Raw genomic sequence first — 23,816 nt, forward strand, 5'->3', positions numbered from 1 at the left:
AATTAAAGAACTACAAGTGGGCCCTACAGTTCTGTTAGATAAGAGGTGTTCACTAGGGATCAGAATTTGGGTCAGGCCATTGGAGACAGAAATCGATTCACCTCAGAAACAAGAAGAGCATTGACTGGGGTGAGTGGCACCACTCACTGACACAATCCTGTGACATCACTGACAGGCAGGGCCCGCCAGGCTGGTCTGGGAGCCACAGATGAAGCTAAGCTGCTGAGAGCCCCTGCTCCACAGGCGGCAGGAGGCCAGTGCCAACCTACTACTCTTAGGCGTGACAGAGAAACACACAGAAACCCTGCCACACCCCAAGAATGAATGCTCCGATTGTCCTACATAGGCTGTATGGAAGATGCTCCAGGTATCGTGTTTGAATTACCAAGTCCCAAAATGATTCAGAAGCATCTTTTAAATCATCACAATAAGGATAGTGGGGGGGAGGTAGTGGGCTGGGGCAACAGGGTGTCAGGTACTGTTTGAAAGTTCTTCTATTACTACTTGAACACTGGTCACATATCAACAGTATGAAGGTACCTGGCATGCAGCATCTCATTCAAGCTTAACAGTCACCTGATAAAACAGGTACCATTGCCCTGTTTTAAAAGTAGTTTGTGCCTCTGGGGCCCAGGCAGCACAGCCAGTATGTAGCAAAGCCAAACCAGCTGGCTCCAAAAGCCAAGCTCCTAACCATTGTAACTCCTAACTGCTACTCAAAAGAAGCATTTCCAGAAGATAGAGAAACACTCCTTATAAAGAAGATATCTTGACTAACCCAAAGAAAAGGATAAAAGAGATTTAGTTTACCAAGTATCTCAGAGGTAGAAAGACTGATCAAGGGCCAGAAAACATTTTTAGTAAAGGGTCAAACAGTAAATATTTCAAGTTTTCTGGTCTCTGTTGCAACTACTCAACTCTGCCGTTGTAGCATGAAAGCAGCCACACAGATAATATACAGACAAATGGGCATAGCTGTGTCCCAATAAAACTTTATTTACAAAAACAGCCAGAGGGCCAAATATGACCCACACTCCACGGTTTGCTGTATTCTGCTCTAGGATCGCAAACCAAGGACTCTAATAAATTAGTAATAATCTAAACTCAGCTACTATAATTCTTCAAACACCTGCCACACCTATGGAAGATCCTGAGAGCCTCTGATTACACCAGTATGACAGGAGAAAAGAAGATATGTCCTTTGCATGTTAGTCAGGTTCATTCAAACCAGACACAAACCCCAGCCACAGGAGCAGCTCTCCACTCTTCCAGCACAGACATCTAGGCAGTACATTGCACATGGGCTGCTTTTGGGCAGAAAGAGAGACTGCAAACTGATGGCCCCTGCATCCTTTTCCCTACTGGGTCAGCCCAGCAAAACTGCTGAACATCCTCTAGTCTCTGCATCTTTGCCAGCTAATGTGCCTACAACTGAGACTGACAATTCCAGGGGAAGCACACATCATCAGAATGGCTCTCCATCTTTCCAGGGCTGCACCTGGATGACACCAACCCTTGGCTCAACCCTCTTGGCTCAATCCAAGGTGTTGTTGCCCAAAACAGGGAATCAGGGGAAGGCTATCAAATTGTAACTTCCACAAGAGGATGGTGTTAGATTGTGTTCTCTATTTCTACTCTCAGGGCAGTGGTTCTCAAAGGTAGGGGTGTGGGGGCAATTTTGACATTTGGCAATGTTTTGAGACATTCTTGATTACCACAACTGGGTAAGGGGTGCTACTAACATCTACTGAGTAGCTCAACATCCTAAAATGAACAAGACAGTTTCCATAACAAAGAACAATCGAGCCCAAAATGTCAATTGTGCTGAGGCTGGAAGCCCTGACTTACTGGGATATCACCACACAATGATCCCAAATATCTCAAGCACATAGGCACAGTCCGCTAGAATTCCAGAAACTCACTCCAAGGACCACTTTGATTGACATGTCAAGTTGATCTTAGGGGTGAGAAATATAGCCTCGTGCGTCAGGATTGCTAATGGAGCCTTTTTGTTAGTTTTTAGAAAAAGAGGAATTACTAGGCCAAGGTTTATCTGCAAAGGGAAGAAGATGAAATAAATCATTTTTATGGTTTCTCTGAGCTCCAAAGTCCTGATTCTAAGCATACAAGGTGTTGGAAATTCTAACAGGCTACTCTGGGAGCTTCCAGTAACTTTTTTTTAATATCTGAAATTGAAAACCTAAGACCAGATCACTGCTCTTTAGAATGTGGAGAGCAGCCTGCTCTATGAAATTTTTTGCAGTACATAATAAAAACAGGCAAGATAACTAGAGAAAGTCTATAAATTTACCGTAAATTTACCATAACTTCTTCCTTCTCATAGAACATACTTGATTGACTGAGATAAGCAGAATCAGGAAATTACTACTGAATTAGTCCCTTTACCCCGCCCCACCTCCGCCAAATGCTTATCTGAAAGTAGAAACTTTAAAACAGCATTTGATTTGTTATATTATACACACTGGTAATAACAAGGATGGCAATTTGCTTTTTGTTTTCTTCCTGGTGGTGTAGCCGCTCTACTCTGAAGATGTTAGAGGAGATCTAATTTAAAATGCATCCTCAGAAAAACCACTTAGTTGTTTTTCAATATGGGCTCTCAAAATGGAGTCTCATTTTTTCATTCCATCACATCAAACAGAGTGATATCTTACTTATTGTTGTTAGATGTCGTCGAGTCGGTTCCAACTCATAGCCAGAGACGCGATGAACAACAGAACAAAACAGTGCCTGGTCCTGTGCCATCCTTACAACCGTTGCCGTGATATTTTACTCAGACACTTTAAAAGCCACTGCCTACAGAGAGTCCAAGATCTTAAATAGTGAGATAATGCAAATAATAAGCACTCAGAAAGGATTTCCCCACTGTTCCTTAAAAGTACTCATTTTCTTCTGAGGAAAAAAAATTGAAATAAAATTCTTTATGTGAAATAAAAAAGTAACCAAGTCCCATGAACTTTTTAAAAAACACAAAATATATGCATTATAGAGTATGTTTCATGTGTTTGAACTCAAGCTTCACTCTACTGCTGCATTTTCAGTAATCACCATTTGAACTCTACATACATCAAGAACCTTCCTTGATTGGGGCACAAAGTGTAACGCCAACCTTTCCTCACCTGACTCAACCCCATTCTTTTTTTTATTGTGTTTTAAGTGAAAGTTTACATTTCAAGTTAGTTTCTCATATAAAAATTTATACACACATTGTTATGTGACCCTAGTTGCTCTCCCTACAATGTGACAGCACATTCCTCCTTTCCACGCTGTATTTAACGTGTCCATTCAACCAGCTCCTGTCCCTCTCTACCTTCCCATCTCACCTCTGGACAGGAGCTGTCCGTTTAGTCTCATGAATCTACTTGAGCAAAGAAGCATACTCTTCGCAAGTATCATTTCATGTCTTATAATCCAGTCTCATCTTTGTCTGAAGAGCTGGATTTGGGAATGGTTTAAGTTTTGGGCTAACAGAGAGTCCGGGGGGCCTGTCTTATGGGGTACCCTCAGTCACAGTCAGACCATTAAGTCTAGTCTTCTTACTAGAATTTGAGTTCTGCACCCTACTTTTCTCTGCTCCGTCAAAGACTCTCTGTTGCGTTCCCTGTCAGGGTGGTCACTGGTGGTGGCCAGGCTCCATCTAGTTCTTCCAGTCTCAGGCTGATGGAGTCTCCAGTTTATGCGGCCCTTTCTGTTCCCTGGGCTCATATTTTCCTTGTGTCTTTGGCATTCTTCATTCTCCTTTGCTCCAGGTGGGTTGGGACCAACTGATGCACCTTAGATGGCCACTTGCTAGCGTTTAAGACCCCAGACACCGCTCACACCAAAATGGGATGCAGAACATTTCCTAAATAAACTTTGTTATGCCAGTTGACTTAGATGTCCCCTGAAACCATGGTCCCCAGACCCCTGCCCCTGCTACTCTGTCCCTTGAAATGTTTGCCAACCCCATTCTTGTATTCCTTTTATTTTACACATTCCAAACACTGACACCACTGAAGTCTAGATCTGCCACTGAATAGTAACAACAGCTCATCTTCCACAGATCAAGTTCCTCTGGAAAATCAGTGACTTCAGGAGAGCTGGGACGCTAGGTTTAGCAAAACCCGGTATAATCCAAATCTCATTTGTAACTTTTGTTCTGTAAGCATTTATGTATATGTTTTTCCATGTATGTAAATAAAATATCAGAAAGATATGAACTGAAATGTTAATTGTGGTTATTCTTGAAGTGGTAGGTTTCCACGTAATTTTGCCCTTTTTTTGGTGGGGGGGGGTTGGTGTACACTTTCCAAAATTTTCTATATTAAGTTCAAAGATTCTTTTGCCAAAAGAAAAAAAAAATACATTATAGTCTATACATGTATTTTTTTTTTTTTAATCCTACCTCATTTCAAAAAAGGGTTTGAGACACCTATCAGAAAAGTGGAAACCCTGGTGGCATGGTGGTTAAGAGCTATGGCTACTAACCAAAAAGGTCAGCAGTTCGAATCCACCAGGTGCTCTTTGGAAACTCTATGGGGCAATTCTACTCTGTTCTGTAGGGTCACTATGAGTCGGAATCGACTCGACGGCAATGGGTTTTTTTTTTAATCAAAAAAAATAAGTACAGAAAGATTTCTTTCAGAGTGAGGGAAATCAGAGATACAGGCAAGAAGAAAAAGTAATAAAATCTGAAGAACCCAAAGGTCAAAGCCACTGGCCAGTATGGATGCCCTCAAGTCCTAAGCACCCGGCTGGAGGAGGCACACTTCTGGCTCGGAGTTCATGGGAATTCACAGAACATTCCTCTTTATCCCTCCCTGCCTCACCCTCACCAGGCCTAATTAAGTTTTGTTTAGAGAAAGATAATGAGAATACTTTTCTGCATTCCCTGAACACACTCCCAGACGAGACTACACAGTCCAGAAATATATGTGATAATGGAGGAGGAGCTAGCTGCAAATTAAATACAACCAACGGGGCACTCCCTATTGCTAAGCAACTGACCCATTGCTCTTGGGGTAAGATATCTGTGTGCGCAAGAGCTCAGTAGCACCAACAGGGTATTGTATTAACTTTCTAGAAATGTACCTCTGTGTTTAATTCATGAAGGAACACCCACAAGGACACCTGATTCATGGTAAGAGCAAGTCCTGGGAGCCTCTGGGGTCCTGTCAAGGTAAAGCCATGCCCCCACTGAGAGAGGCCCGTGGTACAGTGCTTACCGTAAGCTGTCATGACACCAGCATATGGTCCATCCACCACGTTCCTGTTTTCATCTGCCAGCGTCTTGATGTACCTTTTGCTGAGGTCCAGGATCTGCTCGCACAGCATGGAGCTGCTTTCAGGCTGAGTTCGCTGCTGGATGGTAAAATGCAGGAGCATCATACCCCAAATGAAGCCAAAAGTCACCAGGAAAAACCCCAGCTTCTGAGATGACAACTTCCACGGAGTAAAGAGAGCCATTGCTCTAGGGCAACTTCACCGGCCCTCGTCTCTCAAAGCGTGGAAGGAAGACACAAACTCATGGTGCAGGCGAGTCCATCAGTCTCACTCGGGCTCCTGAGTCAGCCGATGCCCTTTTCTCAGTTCCATTCTGCTGTGAAGGAGGAGGAAAATTAGCAACGTGGTCATGAGAAAAAAAAAAACAAAACCACAGTGCAATAAACCAGAAAGCCATGCTTTCACTCGAAGAGCTCCAACCTCCCCATCCCTTTTATTTTTTTAATTTGCTTATTCAGTATTTTATGGTATGATGCAGGATCTGTAAGCTGAGAGGGGAAATCTGGCTAGGCAGCAAGAAGCTGTGCAAATACGGCAGGGAAATGCATGTCTGAGTGTGTGAACAGGTGTAACAGGGCTGTTCCAGTCTGGACCAAGTTCAAAACAGGAAGCTCGTTTTGCAAGGTAGATAGAAGAGTTTTTACTGAATGTCAGCAAAAACCCAAGCAAGCGGTAGAGTTGGATCACCGTCATGTACTTTGTGTATCTGTAACTTGAGCTTGCAAAGTCATTCTGTGCTTCTGGCGAGAACACGTGTGCGCACCTGGAGAGGGGAGCAGGAAAGTGATGCTCTCTCAGGGGTCATTAGCCCAGGAAGGGGGTAAGAGCCCTCGTGTTATTTAGGCATGGCAGGGCTTTCATTATCAGTGATCAGAGAGGAGCTGAATCTCTCAGGGCTGCAGGTGGCCTGTGTACCACTGGAGAGATATGCCAAAGGCACTCAAGCGAGGACAGTAAGACTTTGGCTCGCTTACTTTGGACATGTTCTCAGGGAAGACCAATTGTTAGAAAAAGAAATCATGGCTGGTAAAGTAGAGGGTTAGTGAAAATGAGGGAAACCCTCTGTGAGATGGATTGGCACAACAGCCACAACAAAAGACTCAAACATACCAACCATCATGAAGGTAGCGCAGGACCAGGCAACACTTCACTCTGTTATACGTAAGGTTGCCCTGAGTCAGACCCAATTTGAGGAAACTAACAACAACCCAGTCAGCTGTCTTTCGGTTCTATCGGCAGGTTAAAGATGCACTTTCCTGCTCACTTGCTCACTGCAACACAGGAAATGCGATGCAGGTGGCAGTCAGCTTCTTTGAAGTTCTCACTTGCACTCTCACCCTGGGCAAAATGAGAACTTAGATGGTACAGTGCCAAAACAAAGGTGACCAGACCCTCTCTGATACCGGCACAGATTTGGACAAGGTCCTAAATCGTGGCTTCCCAACAAGTGGGGCCCCAGCATAGGTTGCAAATGGACTACAGAAACAGCAAGATAGCCACCCCTTCAGGAGAGCCCTGTGCCCAAGGACAAGCCACTTCATAAGTGGTATCATCTTCTAAGTAGGGCAGAGGAACGGCTGAGCAATGACCTCCTACGGGGGACTAACCCAGACATATTTCAGTGTGTGCACACATTCCAGTTCAAAGAACTCTTTCTCCCCAGCAGCCTAGGAGGAAGTGCCAGTACATCCTGAGCAATCAGCTTTCAGAGTCTTCTGTGCAGTGGAACCCTAATTGTCTGTCTCACTCACTGTTTGCCCCTCACCCATCAGCACAGTAATGAGTAGCTGGTAGTACTACTACTAATAATAAACAGTAAATGATAAATATTACCTATGTTCCAGACAAGGGCAGTGGTAGTTCAGTGGTAGGACTCTCTCTCACCCTCCACACAGGAGACCTGGGTGTGATTTTGGACCACTGCACCTCATGCGTCTGTCAGTGGAGGCTTGCTTACTGCTATGATGCTGAATAGGTTTCAGTAGAGCTTCCAGACTAAGAAGAACTAGGAAGAATGGCCTGGCAATCTACTGAAAATCAGCCAATGAAAACCCTATGGATCACAAGAGCCTGATCCTCAAGCAATCATGGGGATGGCACAGGTATGGGTAGCATTTTGTTCCATTGCGCACCGGCTCGCCATGAGTCAGGGGCCAACTTGACAGCAGCTAACGACAAAATGTTGCAAGTATTGTTCTAAGTGCGTTTTGCCTTAGCTCACTGAATCCTCCTAAGAGCCCTATATGGTAAGAACTATTACTATTATGCCCAGTTGACAGATGAGAACACAAGGGCAGAGTGAGTACCTTGGCAAAGGTAGGCCAGCTGTTATGGGGCAAAGGAGGGAGAGCCCAGTAGTTCATTAAACCACATTGTCCTTCTGCTCACCACCCCACCCCCATCAGCCTGTTTATATATGACCAAAATGATTCATTCACGTTTAAAACATTGTAAAAAGCAACAAAATATGCGACATATGTTTTATGGTCCACAAAGCCTAAAGTATTTATTATCTGGCCCTTTATATGAAGGAACCCTAGTGGTGCAGTGTTTAAGCACTCAGTTTATAATCAAAAGGTTGGCAGTTCGAATCCACCAGCCACTCTGCAGGAGAAAGATATGGCAGTCTGCTTCCATAAAGACTTACAGCCTCGGCCACTGAGAATGGGAAAAAGACAGGATGCCTGTTATCATTGTTTCTATTTAACAGTGCACTGGAAGTGCTATCTAAAGCAATAAGGAAAGAAAAAGAAATAAAGGGCATCTAAACAGAAAGGAAGAAGTAAAAAGTATCCCTACTTAAAGATGATATGATACTATACACAGAGAACCCCAAAGATTCCACAAGAAAACTACTGAAACTAATAGGTTCAGCAGAGTAGCAGGATGCAAGATATACAAAAATCAGTTGGATTGCTATACACCAATAAAGAGAACAACTAAAAGGAAATCAGAAAAACAATGCTATTTATAACAGGCCCTAAAAAGATAAAATACTTGGGAATAAATCTAACCAGGGACTTAAAAGATCTATACAAAAAAAACTACAAATCATTATTGCAAGAAACCAAGAGAGACATATATAAATGGAAAAATATACCATGATCATAGATAGATAGGAAGACTCAACATTGTGAAAATATCAATTTTACCTAAAGCGATCTAGAGATATAATGCAGTCCTGATCCAGATACCAACTGCATTCTTTAACAAGATGGAAAAACTGATTACCAATTTTATATGGAAAGGAAAGGGGCCCCAGATAAGCAAAATATTATTAAAGAAAAAGAATCATGTAGGAGGCCTCACACAATCTGATCTCAGAACCTACTATACAGCCATGGTAGTCAAAACAGCCTGGTAGTGCTACAACGACAGACACATAAGTCCAATGGAACAGAATCGAGAACCCAGACATTAATCCATCCACCTATGGTCAGCTGATCTTTGACACAGGACCAAAGTCCATTAAATAGGGGAGAGGCAGTCTTAACAAATGGTGCTGGCATAACTGGATGCCCATCTACAAAAAAATGAAACAGGACCTATACCTCACACTATCCAGAAAAACCACCTCAAAATGGATCAAACACCTAAGTACAAAACCTAAAATGATAAAGATCATGGAAGAAAAAATAGGGACAATGCTAGGGGCCCTAATGCATGGCATAAATACAATATGAACCATAACTAAAAATGCACAAACACCAGAAGATAAGCTATGTAACTGGGAGCGCCTAAAAATTAAACACCTATGCTCATCAACACACTTCATCACAAGGGTAAAAGGAGAATCTACAGACTGGGAAAAAATTTGGGGCAATGATATATCCAACAAGGATCTAATCTCTAAAACCTATAAAATACTTTATCTCAACAGCAAAAAGACAAATAATCTAATTAAAAAATGGGCAAAGGATATTGTCTTAGTTATCTAGTACTGCTATAACAGAAATACCAGAAGGTGATTGATGGCTTTAGCAAAGAGAAATTTATTCTCTCACAGTCGTTTACAAGTCCAAATTCAGGGTGTCAGCTCCAAGCAAAGGCTTTTGGGAACCTGGGTAGACAGGGGAAGAATGCTGACCCTTGTGGGGATTGCAACCAATGTCACAAAACAATTTGTGTATAAATTTTCCAATGAGAAACTAATTAGCGCTATAAACTTTCACCTAAAGCACATTAAATGAGCCCTAGTGGCACAGTGGGTAAAGCTGCTAACTGAAAAGTCAGTGGTTCAAACCTACCAGCTACTCCGAGGGAGAAAGCTGTGGCAGTTTGCTTCTGTAAGGATTAAACCTGTTGCCGTTAAGTCGATTACGATTCATAGCAACCCTATAAGACAGAGTAGAACTGCCCCATAGGGTTTACACGAAGCGGTCAGTAGATATGAACTGCCAACCTTTTGGTTAGCAGCTGAGCTCTTAACCACTGTGCCACTAGGGCCTTGGAAACCCTATGGATCAGTTCTACTCTGTCCTACAGGGTAGCTATGAGTCAGAACTGACTGGATCGCAGTGGCTGTTTTTGTTTTGTTTTTCCTTTTAAAGCACAATAAAACTTAAAAAAAGAGATGTCAGCTAGGGGTGGGACCTTCTTCCAAATGACTTGCTCCCATGGCTGGCAAGATGTTGCTGGCCTTGTGAACTTCTCCTTAGGTCTGCTTGAGCGTCCTTACAACATGGTGCCCAGCTTCCAACACGGTGAGTGATTCACGCGAGAGTGAGGCAGAAATCATGATGTCTTTTATGCACTAGCCTCAGAAGCCATACTCTGTAACTTCTACAGTATTCTATTGGTTACACAGGCCAGCCAAGATTCAATGTGGGAGGAGACCACACGGCAGTATAAATACCAGCAAGCAAGGACCATTGGGAGTATTCTTTGAGGATGACTACATCATAAAACATCTTTTAAATTACTCAACAGAGCATTTAACATTCAGAGACAAAGTATTTGCATCTAATTTATTTCACCACGATTCAGAGCTATGCCAAAGGACAAGGCATAAATACTTGACATATATCTGCAGAACCAAGTGGGCTCACCAAAATGCACTCTTTCCTTGAGAACAAAGAGCATCTGTTCCAAAGGAATATACTGACTACTCTTAGGGCCCTAAGAAGCAAACTTCTGGTACTTTTATCCTAGCCCTTTTGTCTCATGTGAGTCCTTGAAGGTTCAGACCCAATAAGGTCATTCTGAAAACACCCTTCTATATGATCAAGAACTATTAAGAATAATTTTTAAACGTTTTTTAGATTGAGGTGAAATTTACAAAACATAAAATTAATCATTTTAAGTGTACAATTCAGTGGAATTTCGTACATTCTCAGCGTTGTGTAGCCATCATTTCTATCTACTTGAAAACCTATTTTATCATCCCCAAAACAGACCCTGTGCCTGGGAAGCAGGCACTCCCCATTCTTCTTTCCTCTAGCCCCTGGCAACCACTGACTCTACTTTCTGTCTCTATGAATTTACCTATTCTGGATATGTCATATAAATGGAACTGTACAATTAAAAAAAAAAAAAGATTTACAGCCTTCGAAACCCTATGGGGCAGTTATACTGTCACAGAGGGTCACTATGAGTTGGAATCAACTCGACGACAGTAGGTTTGGTTTTGCTCTTGTTCTTGTTTTGTGTGTGTGTGTGTGTGTGTGTGTTGGCCTTTTATAGAAAAAGTCTGACAACCCCTGAATTACAGGCCAGTGATTCTCAAAGTGTGGTCCCTTAATCAACAGCAACAGCAACGCCTGTTAGAAATACACACTCCTGGTTCTCCACCCAGACTTACTGAATCAGCAACTCCGGGCATGAGCCCAGCAACCTGTGTTTAAAAGCCCCCCAGGTGGCTATGGTGCTCACTGAAGTCTGAGGCCCCTGAACCAGGCTGACTGACCCCAGGTTCACATATATCAGCACGACGCTATACAACCTCTGCTGATGCAATTTGGCTCCAACTACTTTCTGTACTACTTTACAACAGGAGGTCCCCCATCCCATCTACCTCTCCTCACCCATTTGTCTGTTCATCACCATGAACCCTGTGCACCTTCTTCAGGATCTCCTGCCTTCACTCAAGCTGCTCCTCCCACCCAGCAGGCCCTGCACCCATTATGCTATTCTCCAAGCCCCAATTTCGTCCACCTCTTCAGACCACCTTTCTTTCCCACTGCTCCCCTCCTAGTCTGAAGTCCTAAAACACTTCTCTACCTTGGCTTGCTGACAAGTCTCTGTGTGGGGCTCCTTTAAGGGACCCCCGCATACCTGCTCAGGAAAAGACGCTGACCACAATGACACAACAAAGTATCTGTTGACAAGGGGAACTTGTCATCTGAGACACGACCGCTCTTCACACAGCCTGTCGAAATGCTGGCTCCCTGACGGTGGCTGCCTTCTTTCCTTCCTTCATTCGTCTGGCACTTTGAAAGCCACCCCACTATTGCTCCCCTAGAACTGGTGCTTCCCCGAGTTCCACAAGAAGTGGCTGCCTTCATTATGCCTCCTAACCAAACATACCAAGCTTCCTTTTTTTGAGAACCCACACTCATTAGTCAATTTTACCCCAGAGCTGAAGGGATTTTCCCAGGGTAGGTAAATGAGGTGCTATACCAAGAAAGACAGTCTTCTGAAGATTTTCTTTTACTATTTTAGGACACAGTCCCAAAGGCTGACACGAACTACCTGTCAACTTTCAGACAGGAAGTCCTGCTCCACTTCCTCAATTAACCCAAGTGAAGAGGCTGCTGAAGGCTGCAGAGTTGAAGCAAGGAAAAGGCCAAGGCCAGGAACTGACCAAGGGCTTCATTAGAAGGTGGAGTGGTTCTCTGCATTTGCCTGGGGAACATTCCCAGGTGTTGCATTCCAGGGTCTAAAGAGCTGCCAAGAAACTCAGCCTGGGTCCCGTTAATATAAATTTGAGGCCAAAATCCCTAGCTATAAGGAGTTCAGAGCACAGTTCTGATTACTGAAGGCCCAGATTTTAGGGGACTATACAACTGCCAGGAATGTTCTCTTCCTTTGGTGTAATCTACAATTTGAAATAACAGAAATTTTTATCAGCATACCCACCACCGTCTAGTCAATTCCGACTCATAGCGACCCTGTAGGATGGAGTAGAATTTCCAAGGAGCGCCTGATGGATCTGAACTGCCAACCTTTTGGTTAGCAGTCATAGTAGCACTTAACCACTACGCCATTAGGGTTTCCTTTATCAGCATACACATAGTAAATACAGAATTAAATTAGAATTCACCTCTACAATTCCTATTAAGAAGGTAAAACTTTAAACATTTTTCAAAACCATTATATATTATCCCTACTAAGGTAAGATAGGGCTACTGTGGTGGCTTGTGTGTTGCTATGATACTGGAAGCAATGCCACCAGTATTTCAAACACCAGCTGGGTCATCCATAATGAACAGGTTTCAGTGGAGTTTCCAGACCAAGAGAGACTAGAAAGAAAGGCCTGGTGATCTACTTCCAATAATAAGCCAATGACAACCCAATGGATCACAGAATATTGTCCAATACTTTGACTTGCTTACTTTGGACATGTCATCAGGAAGGACCGATCGTTGGAGTAGGACATCATGTTTGGTAAGGTGGAGGGCTGAGACAATGTTCACAACAATGGACTTGCCCATACCAGTGATCATGAAGATGGCGCAGGACAAGGCAAAGTTTCATTCTGTTATACATGGGTTGCCATGAGTTAAGGTTGACTCAACAGTACTAACAACAACAACAAACGATAACCAAAGAGGACAACAGGCCTCATCAGAGGGTCTTGATGCTAAAAAAGGGACTTAATAATGATCATAAATAATGGCCACCCAACTAAACAGAGAGGCCTCAGGCACTTAGTGCATAAAAAGCTGTGGATCAGGCTAAGACTCTGCCTGCTATGAGAACAGCTGGATTCTGTAGCAAAGTGGAGCTCTTGGGCAAGAAAAGGACTATATGGTGTATCTCAGAAGATCTTGTTGCCAACCAGAATAACAACAGCTCAGGGGGGTATGACTTTACCCATCCACCTCCAGAATGAATTTGAAGGAAGTCTGTTTGCAGCGAGCTAGGGTCCATCACTGTCACTAACCACCCTAACACAAATCCCCTCCATCCCTGTACTTCCTGTAAAGGAGTATCCACTTCCTTCCTTCCCACTCACTCCTCAACACAAGAAAATCTGGTTTCCATCTTTCCAAAGCTGGCCAAAGATCTTTGGTAAAGATATGTGTCAGTTCTCTTAATGTAAGAAACAAAAGTGCAAGAAAAGATGCTCACTGTCATTAGCCAATAGAGAAATGCAATTCAAAACAATGAGATATCACTTCACACCCACTCTGTGGCTGTCGACTCCAACTCCCAGTGAGCCTATAGGACAAGTTCGAACTGCCCCATAGGGTTTCCAAGGCTGTAATTTTTACTGAAGCAGACTGACACATCTTTCTCCTGCAGAACGGCTGGTGGGTTAGAACCGCTGACTTTTAGGTTAGCAGCAGAGCACTTAAACCACTGTACCACCAGGGCTCCTCTCACACCCACTAGGATGGCTATAATTTTAAAAAAGATAATAACAAGTGTTGGCAAGGATGTGGAGAAACTGGAACCCTCATACACTGCTGGTAGGAATGTAAAATGTTGCAGCCACTCTCGAAAATTGTCTGGCAGTTCATCAAACAACTAGTTAAACATAATAGTTATAATTCCACACCTATCGATATGCTCAAAAAATGAAAACATATGTCCACACAAAAATTTCAAAGTCCACAACCAAGTTATTCATAATAGTCAAACGTCCATCAACAGATGAGTGGATAAACAAAATGTAATTAATCTGTACAATGGGACATTATTCAGCAATAAAAAGACACGGGGTACTGACACATGCTACAACATGGGCAAACCTTGAAAATGTTGAGTGAAAGAAACTAATCACAAAGGGCCACATATTGTATTATTCATGACATGTCCAGAGTAGGCAAATATATACAAACAGAGACAGAAAAGAGGTTTGTGGTTACCTAGGACTGAGGGAAATGGGATTGAGGGTGAAGGCTAAGAGATGTGCAGTTTCTTTTGGGACAATGATAATGACAATAATAATGATAAAGGTTGGCAGTTCGAACCCACCTAGTGGCACCACAGAAGAAATTCTGGAGATGTGCTTCCATAACGATTACAGCGAAGAAAAACCTATGGAGCAATTCTACTATGTGACAAGTGGGGTGAGAATTGACTCGATGACAATCGGTTTGGTTGTTTTTTGGTTTAGCCATTACAATTTCTAGTCAGGATGAATCTGGGCTTCCTCTATTCAGCAGCCAAAACATGGCACAGAAATAAACTAAGTGCCAACCTTGAAATGATGGCACAACCTCTCACCAAATTCCCAAGTCTACGCTCAGCAAAGTTGCTCATGGGCCTTAAGGATCAGCTTTCAAAGGAAATATGATCAATTAAAATGTATAAAATACCTTTACAGAGACTGGGATACTACATAAGATTTTGCTTAGGAAAATAATAAACAAGAGCAAACCCTCAATTTACAGAGGACAGCACCATGGCCCAGACACCACTACATTTTCCAGCTCGGTTCAGAACTGAACCAGTACCCACGTCCACTCAAGCCCAGGTCCTGTCTTCTACACGCCACAGGTCTCTACCAAACCAAGCTGAGTCTACCAGCCACCTTCAGAAACTCAGAATGGAAAAGACCTCCAAAGGAAACTCAAACCAGAACCCACTGTCAAATGATGTTAAGAAGCTGTGAGAATCTAATGCAATGTCCTACCAACCTCACAAGCTTGCAGGATCAACAGATGATAGGAAGAAAAGCACACATCTACGGAGTTGTTGGTATAAGGAAAACAGATGGATTTGGGGGGAATTCTTGCTCTAAATATAACTGTCTTCTGTTGTCTTTAAAAGAAGCTGAGAAGAAGGAAGGGACAAGCTAAGTAGCTTTTACTTCAAACTAAGTCCAAATTGCTGGGATGGTGCTCTGAGATCGTTTCTCCCCTAACGGCCTAGACATACAGGCCCAGTGCCACCAACTGGAAATCAATCTTAGAGGCCACTCAGCTACCTACTGCCTACCAGCCACAGATTCTGACTCACAGCGACCCCATGTGTGCAGAGTAGAACTGCTCTACAAGGTTTTCGAGGCTGTGACCTTTTAGGAGAAGATCACCAGGCCTGTCTTCCAAAGCGTCTTTGTGTTGGTTGGAACTGCCAACCTTTTGGTTAACAGCCAAGTGCTTAGCCATCTGTACCACCCTATCTTAGAACCCACTCAGCAGCAACTCCAAATCTTAAGCACAAATCCTTGACAGCTAAGATAATCACCAAACTTTCTTCCAAGTCCAGGTAGGGAGTGCACTCGGGAGAAAACAGGGATGCTGGCCTAGAGCAGATATGAACAGGGGCCCTTCTTTTTCACATCCATGACCTCTGTCCTCTGATGAACTCTAGTCCTTTTTCTCTTTTTATAAACAGGAAAAACACAATCTAAGTGAAAACAGTCTGTTCCCTTAGAACTGGCTAAACAAGTCTTATTTTGAGCTATTACCTGAAAGACATCGACAGAAACAGCACAACGTTGGCACACTTCGGGAGGCTTTTTTAACATCTGGGTTTTAAACAGCACAGCCCCTTTTACTTCAGAAATAAACCACAATGACAGCCAGTAGTTTCATTTATTATGCTATATTTGCATTCTTGGTGTAGGAAGGGAAAGGGAAGCCTCCAACCCCACCCACTGTCCATTGAGTGTAGCCCAGGGCTCCTTACCTGGCATCAATAGCAGAATAAATGTTTTAACACTGTAATAGGACTCTGTCTCCAGAATATGTACCCTTTCCTGTCCCTCTATTCCTTTCTTCCCCGACTCCCACCTACAACCACCACCTGACCATGTTACATCACGGCCCTCTCCACCAGAGAGTACAGAGGAAACGGAAACGGTTAGAAATGAACGTGCAATGATTTTCTCTTAGACTCTTGGGTGTGTGCACCACTGGCAGGTGGACAAAGAGGAAAGAGGACATAGGAGTGAGAAGGAAGCTGCTGCTGCTTGATCAGATAAGATTTTCACATGTTCTGTGAGCTTCATTCACCAGGCCCACAGGTTATTCACAGTTGACAGAATTTTCCATCAACAACAAATGAAACCACAGCAACCCTTAGAACTGCAAAAAAAACATTTACTAAACCAAAACAAACAAACAAACAAAAAAAGGCATGGCACCCTGAAAAATGAAATAAATTCCTTTAATTCTAAGTTTCTCAACCTTGACACAATTGACATTTTGGGCTGGGTCATTCTTTGTGGTGGGGGACTGTCTTATGCGTTGTAGGGTATTTAGCAGCATCCCTGGCCTCATGCAGTAGGTGCTGGTAGCACTCCCTCCCCACAACTGTAACGATCAATGTCGAAAGACATTCTCAAATATCCCCTGGATGATAAAAGTGCCCCCAGTTGAGAACCACTGCCTCAACCAATCAGCAGGACCTTTCCAATTCTGTAGGAAGCAGCTCAAAGAAGGTCAGGCATTAGGACTAGATTGCAGTGCAAAGGAGAAGCAAGCCAAGGTCAAACCAAGGTCAAATCAGAAGTCTGTCACCAGCCCAGAGGACCAGCAGGCACAGGGCTCCGTGTTACAGCTGTGACGGCCACAGACAGATGTTCTTGTCCTATATCATTGAGTCAATTCCTACTCATGGTGACTCCATGTGTTACTGAGTAGAACTGCTCCACAGGGCTTTCTTGGTTGTGATCTTGAGGGAAGAAGATCTCCAGGCCTTTTTTCCATGGTTCCTCTGGGTAGATTCAAACTGCCTACCTTTCGGTTACCAGTCAAGCACCAATCATTTGTGCCACCTGTTTCCCAATGCTCTCTCAAGTTGACTGACACAAGTCTCCATTTCTTCCTATCCTTCAGTGCCATAACTGTCTTGGCATCAGCCAAACAGCTTATTTCTAGTCTGGCCATGCCACCATTAGTAACTCGTATCTGACATTGGGGCTTTGCTCACAAAGATCCCAGCCTATAAAGAAAGAGGCACAGGGAAGAGGCTTTGAGAAAGCCAAATCTGAATGATGCTTCATGGCACAGTCTTAAGGAAGAAGGACTACCATCTGGCTTCCAGCCAAGGAAGCCACAACAGGCATTCTGACAGTCGATGATGACTAAGAAAAAAAGAGGAGCAGTCTGTGAAGAAATCCCACGGGGTGTGAATTTGTCAGGTAAGTCTACTCAACACTGAAGCACAACTCTCAAAAGATTCACTTCCACTCAGAAGAAAAGGGAACTAAAACCTCAAAATAATTTCATGGTAAGTATGAGCCTTTGTTGCTGAGAAACAGACTTCTGGCCACTCACTACATCTAGACAACATCCATGAAGGCCAACAGGCCCAAAATGGCCTCAGTATTGAGGGCAGTGGTGGTTCAGTGGAGTCCTGCTGGCACACTGGTTAAGAGCTCAGCTGCTAACCAAAAGGTCAGCAGTTCGAATCCACCAGCCACTCCTTGGAAACCCTATGGATCGGTTCTACTCTGTCCTATAAGGGTCGCTATGAGTCGGAATCGACTTGACAGCCACGGGTTTGCTGTTTTCGTGGTTCAGTGGTAGACTTCTCACCTTCCATGCAAGAGGCCTGGGTTTGATTCCTGGTTGATGCACTTCAAGCACAGCCACCACCCATCTGTCAGTGGAGGCTTGTATGTTGCTTTGATGCCGAACAGATGCCAGCAGGGCTTCTGTACTAGGAAGAAAGGCCTGGTGATCTACTTCCAAAAGCCAGCCGGTGAAAACCTATGGATCACAACGGTCTAATCTATAACCGATCACAGGGATGGTGCAGTACGAGGCAGTGTCCATTGCACGTGGGTCGCCATGAGTCAGGGGCCAACTACATGGTAGCCAACAACAACAATAAAGAAGACAGTAGTCACAAAGACTACAAAAATGATTTCATAAAAGTAGGGCAATACCTTCACAATAAAGCTCATTATTCAATAAGCACTCACTGAATCCTAGAGCTCCATTACCCCAATCCTCCACCTGAAGGGAAAAGAAGCTGGGTATAGGGCTGCCCCTGAGTGTCCTTGGTGCACCATCTTGCACTGTCTGCAGAAATGAGACAGCCGGCCAAGCACTTGATTTGATAAAGACCATCAGGTTTATTAAAAAAAAAAATAGCTGTTAAGTGAGGAAAGGTATAATATTGCACACACGCATATACACACACACACACACACACATACACAACCTAAAATGGCCACTCAGAGGCCTATCAAATTTAAACCTTATAATGAATTTCTCCTGTTTCTAAAATCAGCCTAAAAAAATCCACGTGGAGCACAGAGCCCCAAGCTTTGGCAGGCCCTCGGTTATAGGTACTCCAGGTCTGAATTTTCTCAGGGAAGAACTCAGTGTGCAGATGTTGGCTGACAGGTTTAATTGTCTCCCAGTTTATAAACCAAGGTCAACTCTCCAAAATACTACAAAAATCTTGGATTGGCCTAGAGGGGGCCTGGTTACAAGCCTTCACATTGCACAAATGATGAATTAGCTCAAACTAAAATGGAGCCTCTCAGGATACCCTCAGAGTTAAAGACCGCCTGAACCAGGGCTTCTCCACCCAGGATGCACTTAATCTTCCCTGAGCGCTTTTTTAAGTAACACACATTAGGGCTGTGAAACTATCCTGTAGGATGTTTTAATGGTGGACAAATGACATGCACTTACAAAGAGTGAACCCTCTGTAAACTATGACCGTAAGTTAATAACCCTGTGTCAATACTGGTTCACCAATGTTAGCATGTACAACACGAATATAAGAGGTTTCTAACAGGAGAAACAGAACGGGAGAGAGGCAACATATGAGAACTCTGTACTTCTTGAACAGTCTTTCTGTAAATCTAAAGCTGCTCATAAAAAAACTATTTAAAAATTTAAATTCAGGCTTACACACAATATATAGATATGCAGGCCTTACCGCCCCCCCCCAGCCCCCAATTCTGATTTACTTCATCTGAGGTATGGCCCAAGCAGGGGTATTTTTTTTTTTTTTAAAGCTCCCTAGGTGATTTTAATATGCAGCCAGCCATGAGAACTATGATATTCTTGGGAAAATGTTCCTTTTATCAACTCTATGGGTCCTACGTAGTGGGACCCAAAATGTAGGTCTGCTGCAGGTTTACTAGACAGTTCTCGTAAAGGTATCCTAGCTTCTTAAAGGATTACAAGCTGGTCTTCTCAGGCCCACGCTCGCTCTACCCAGGAGCCAGTCTTTCCGGAACAGCTGGTCCACCAGAGGCCCTGTTATAGCATCACCGCCTTGTAGAGGAACTTGTTGAGAATGATGCCAGACTATTATGACTTTTATTAACCTCTCCTTGGCATTTACCTCCTAAGATGAGAAATCACCTGCAGTTAAACTAATGGCCTCAACTTCTACCAATGCTTCTAGTAACCCGCACCTCTATTAACTTGCTACTCAAAGTCTCGTCCATGGACCAGCAGCATCGAGATCACCTGGTAAGTTATCAGAAATGCAGAATCTAAGACCCAAGCCCAGGCCACCTGAATCACAATGGGTGTTTTTAACAAGATCTCCAGTTTATCTGTTTGCACATTAAAGTTTGAGAAGCACTGGTATTATCTCATCCACAAGAGAAGAAAAACAGGGACCAGGTCAGGTGCTAATTTCCAGCGGAGAATAAGGGAGGATATGGCACAACTCTCCTTTTAGAATGGATACAGAACTCAATGATTTGATATTACTTTCCACCCTCCTGAGAATAGAAAGCCGAGAATTGTATGTGCAGATGGCACGGTTTTATCCCTGTGAACCAGGAATCCCTGCCACAAAACAACTGGTCCTGCTTTCTAATTGCTGGCAAAAGAAGGGTTTTTGGAGCCATAATGCTAAAATTAGAATCACAATTTGGATACATGTCTTCCAGCTTTGAAGCCTGATATAGTAAATACTTGGGTAGCGCAAACAGTTAAGCACTGGACTAATAACTGAAAGCTTGGCAGTTCAAAACCATCCTTGGAAGAAAGGCCTGGTGATCTACTTCTGAAAGATCACAGCCATTGAAAACCCTATACAGCACAGTTCTCGGACACACATGGGGTTGCCACCCCCACACAGCAGATACCTTACGCAGCTACTCAACACACGCTTTGTACTGCTTAAAGTTAGACATCATGGGGGGTTTACTAAGTTTTCGCTGTTGTTGCTATTGTTTTATAATTGCTAAGTGCTCGTTTAGAACTCCTGCCTTCGCAGTCACAGAAACGTTCTCAGTTGGCTTCAAAGTAGAACAGCCTTCAACTGAGGAAAGCATCTCATTCGGTGCCTTAATTTTGCATAAAAGAATGTCTCTAGAAACAGCTCTAGTTCCAGTATTGACCAGGGCACATCATCTTGACTTCATGGCCACTGGAAAGCCTTTCAAAGGTTAGGTAAAAGAAACTATATTTACAAAGGATACCTCAAGGGATACAAAACCCATTCATTCCTCCCCATCAGTTTTGCCCAAACTTTTGTGACCAACTAAGTTCGTTAACATAATATATAATCAGTCTCTCTCTTTCTCCCACACCCCTCCCTACACACACACAACTACACCCCTCCTTCCTTGGGAATTTTTAAATTATTTCTTTTTATATGATAAATTTATGGTGATAAAAGTTAAAACCTATTTCAGGCTTGAAATGAGACCACTAAAGTTTATGAAGTTGATCTATTTTAATAACATCTTTGTTAATGCTTACAATGAGTAATGGCAAATTATCTTTTGCCCAGTTGATTGATTTAATTATGTAAGAAAAAAAAGAGTGATGTGTAAATAAAATCAACTCCAAAACCGTGTATTTATTAGTACACATAAAACCAGATAGCCATCTAATACTGAATACCAGATGGTATTCAAAACCAGACAGCAATCTGATTAGTTGCCACAGCATCAAAAATACATTTAAAACAAACAAACAAAAAACCTTCCCAGAGTTTGGATTTCTTATATCTGAATTAAAAAGAAAAAAAAAAATTCAGTGGTTAAGGGAGGACTCCATATTTCCGCTAGACACATGTGTATGCAGAGCGTGTGCTCCATTTCCTCAGAAGAGACCCCAGAGGAAGACCACACCTTCATGGGAGCCCTCACACTCCTGCTGGGGGAGGAATCACCAATAGCACCTGAGTTTGGTGGGACTGCACGGTTCCTGCCCTCAGGAGGTGTGCATTCTAAGGCTTCAGTTCCTGTGGGTTACGTGGGCAAGACTTTCCTACCCAGAGGGAGTTACTGGGTGGTACAAACAGAACATGCACTCAGCTGCTATCCAAAGGTTAGAGGTTCCAGGTGCCCTAGGAGCAGCCCTGGAGAAAAGGCCTGATGATCTACTTCTGAAAAATCACCCATTAAAAAAACCTATGGAGCATAGCTCTACTCTGACACACCTGGGGTCGCCAGGCGTGAGAAATGACTCAGCGGCAACTGGTACCAGTTCCTACCCAACAGAACTCAACCACAACTGGCCATCACCTACATGGTCATGTGGACACGAGCTAGGGGGGATGAAGATGCCTTATTTTGCCATTATACGCAGCCAGGTTTCCCAACCCAGCTGGACACTATTAAAGCTAGTACTGTATTTTAATCTTTGCCTGGCTTCTTTTGTCTACTTCCTCCAGTTCAGACACCAGAAGGTTGGAAGGATGCGATTTAACTGACATCTCGAAACGCCCATACATTTATTTTTACAATTTTTCTGTCTTGTTTCTAAAAATCAGGATAAGACAGGTGGATTCCGGCAGCTATTTGAAGCATTTCTCCACGAAAACATATTGCAGGTGTAGGAATCTTTAATCCTAATAAATTAAAACATAAAATGATGACAACAGTCAAAATATTTTTTTTTAAATATTGATTTTTAAAATATGCCAAAATAATTTTCATCAGATCAATGCAACTTCTAGCCAAAGGGAAAATAATCTGGAAGAAATCAACAGAATGATCAGCATAATCCTCAGTAATCTATACTTCGACCTAAATCCTACTAATGCATCCTGTCTTTACCCAACAGTCTATTAAGAATATAAATAATTTTTTTTATAACATATAATGTCCAAAAACCTCCCGGTTGCTAGTGCAGAGTGTTCTCCTGTCACTGTCTTTCCCATGTTCTTGAGAGATACTGATAGGCTTCCAAACACTTCCATTCTAAAGGTGGATCATAGGTGCAAATGCATATTTTATTTAATGGCTTTCACATATGGAAATTGGTAAAACCAACATCACCGCCATTCAGAAACGCAAGCTCAGAGCACTCTCAAAAATCACGGAGTTGGGGTGGGGGGCTGAGAACCAACAGATGGGAGCCACTGCCCTAGATGCTGCAAAACAGATCCCTGAATTTAGCCTGAACCCATACCTGGACCACACATCTTGGAAGAAATCTCTAGAACACTTTAAAAAAAGTTGACCTAAAATAGAAAGCAATAAGAAAGGGGCTTGTGAAACGTTTAACACTGGAGAAGAAAGCTCTCTTTCATCTTAGCATCAGGATTATTCATCTGGGCACCACAGCAACAGGTTGGTTTAACTTCACTGACACAGTAGAACATACTAGCATTGTTTCCGTCTTCATACAGCTGCTAGGAGAAGCTTAAAGCAAAAGGACAGTCTACTTCCAGGAACTGAATTGTACTCCAGGGTATCTATTTGGTATTAAAAAACCTCATTCCTGGCTCTTATTTTCCTACTCTTCTTCTGTCATCTTTTTCTTTCTTAACATTAAGTGTATTTTTACCTTCCTATAAGTTTTATGTATTATATCATGTATTTTTACCTTGATGCATTACATGTATCTATATGTTTTATTACATGATATACATATCAGGGTAACAAGTAATTGAGCAAAAAAGAACAAGATAGTTATGGTAGGCGGAATAATAACCGGTTAACCAGCTGCTGTCGAACTGATACCAACTCACAGGACCACGTGTCTATCAAAGCAGAACTGTGCTCCAAAGGTTTCAATGGCTGGCTTTTCAGGAGTGGATCGCCAGGACTGTCTTTTGAGGTACCTCTGGGTGGACCTCAATCAGCAACCTTTCAGTTTGCAGCCGAGCCTAAGTGTTGACACCAACCAGGGGCCCAGGCAGAACTGCGGATTCCCCAAAAAAGTTCACATCTTAATGCCTAGAACCTGTTACATTACATGGCAAAGGAGAATTAAGGTATCAGATTGGATTAAGGTTGCTGCGATGGTTAAGTCTGTGTGTCAATTTGGCTGAGCCATGGCTCTTAGTGGTCTGGAAGTTATGTAATGATGCAGTCTGGCAGTTCTGTAATGCTATAGTTTGGCAGTTACCTAACGACGTAGTCATCCTCCATGACATGATCTAATGTGATCAGTCAATCTGTTCTAAGGGGAGTTTCCTTGCGGATGTGGCCTTCATCCAGTATATATACATGGATGTTCTGGCAAAGCTCCCTCGCTTGC

At 43.0% G+C, this 23,816-nt stretch overlaps 1 protein-coding gene across 6 annotated transcripts in view; it reads right to left on the reverse strand.

Annotated features, from left to right (window-relative positions):
- MGAT5 (alpha-1,6-mannosylglycoprotein 6-beta-N-acetylglucosaminyltransferase) overlaps positions 1-23,816 on the reverse strand; it is a 430,917-nt gene that overhangs the window by 254,346 nt on the left and 152,755 nt on the right. For 4 of the 6 annotated variants that reach the window (XM_023543017.2, XM_010586350.3, XM_064287274.1 and 1 more), the window contains one exon: positions 5,226-5,599. In XM_023543017.2, the coding sequence (XP_023398785.1) occupies positions 5,226-5,466 (241 nt within the window). In that variant the 5' untranslated portion in view covers positions 5,467-5,599. The remainder of the gene's footprint in view (positions 1-5,225; positions 5,600-23,816) is intronic. The other 2 variants (XM_023543018.2, XM_003405868.4) reach the window with 1 other exon arrangement.

Source organism: Loxodonta africana, chromosome 6 (genome assembly GCF_030014295.1).
Source record: "Loxodonta africana isolate mLoxAfr1 chromosome 6, mLoxAfr1.hap2, whole genome shotgun sequence".
NCBI classification, from domain to species: domain Eukaryota; kingdom Metazoa; phylum Chordata; class Mammalia; order Proboscidea; family Elephantidae; genus Loxodonta; species Loxodonta africana.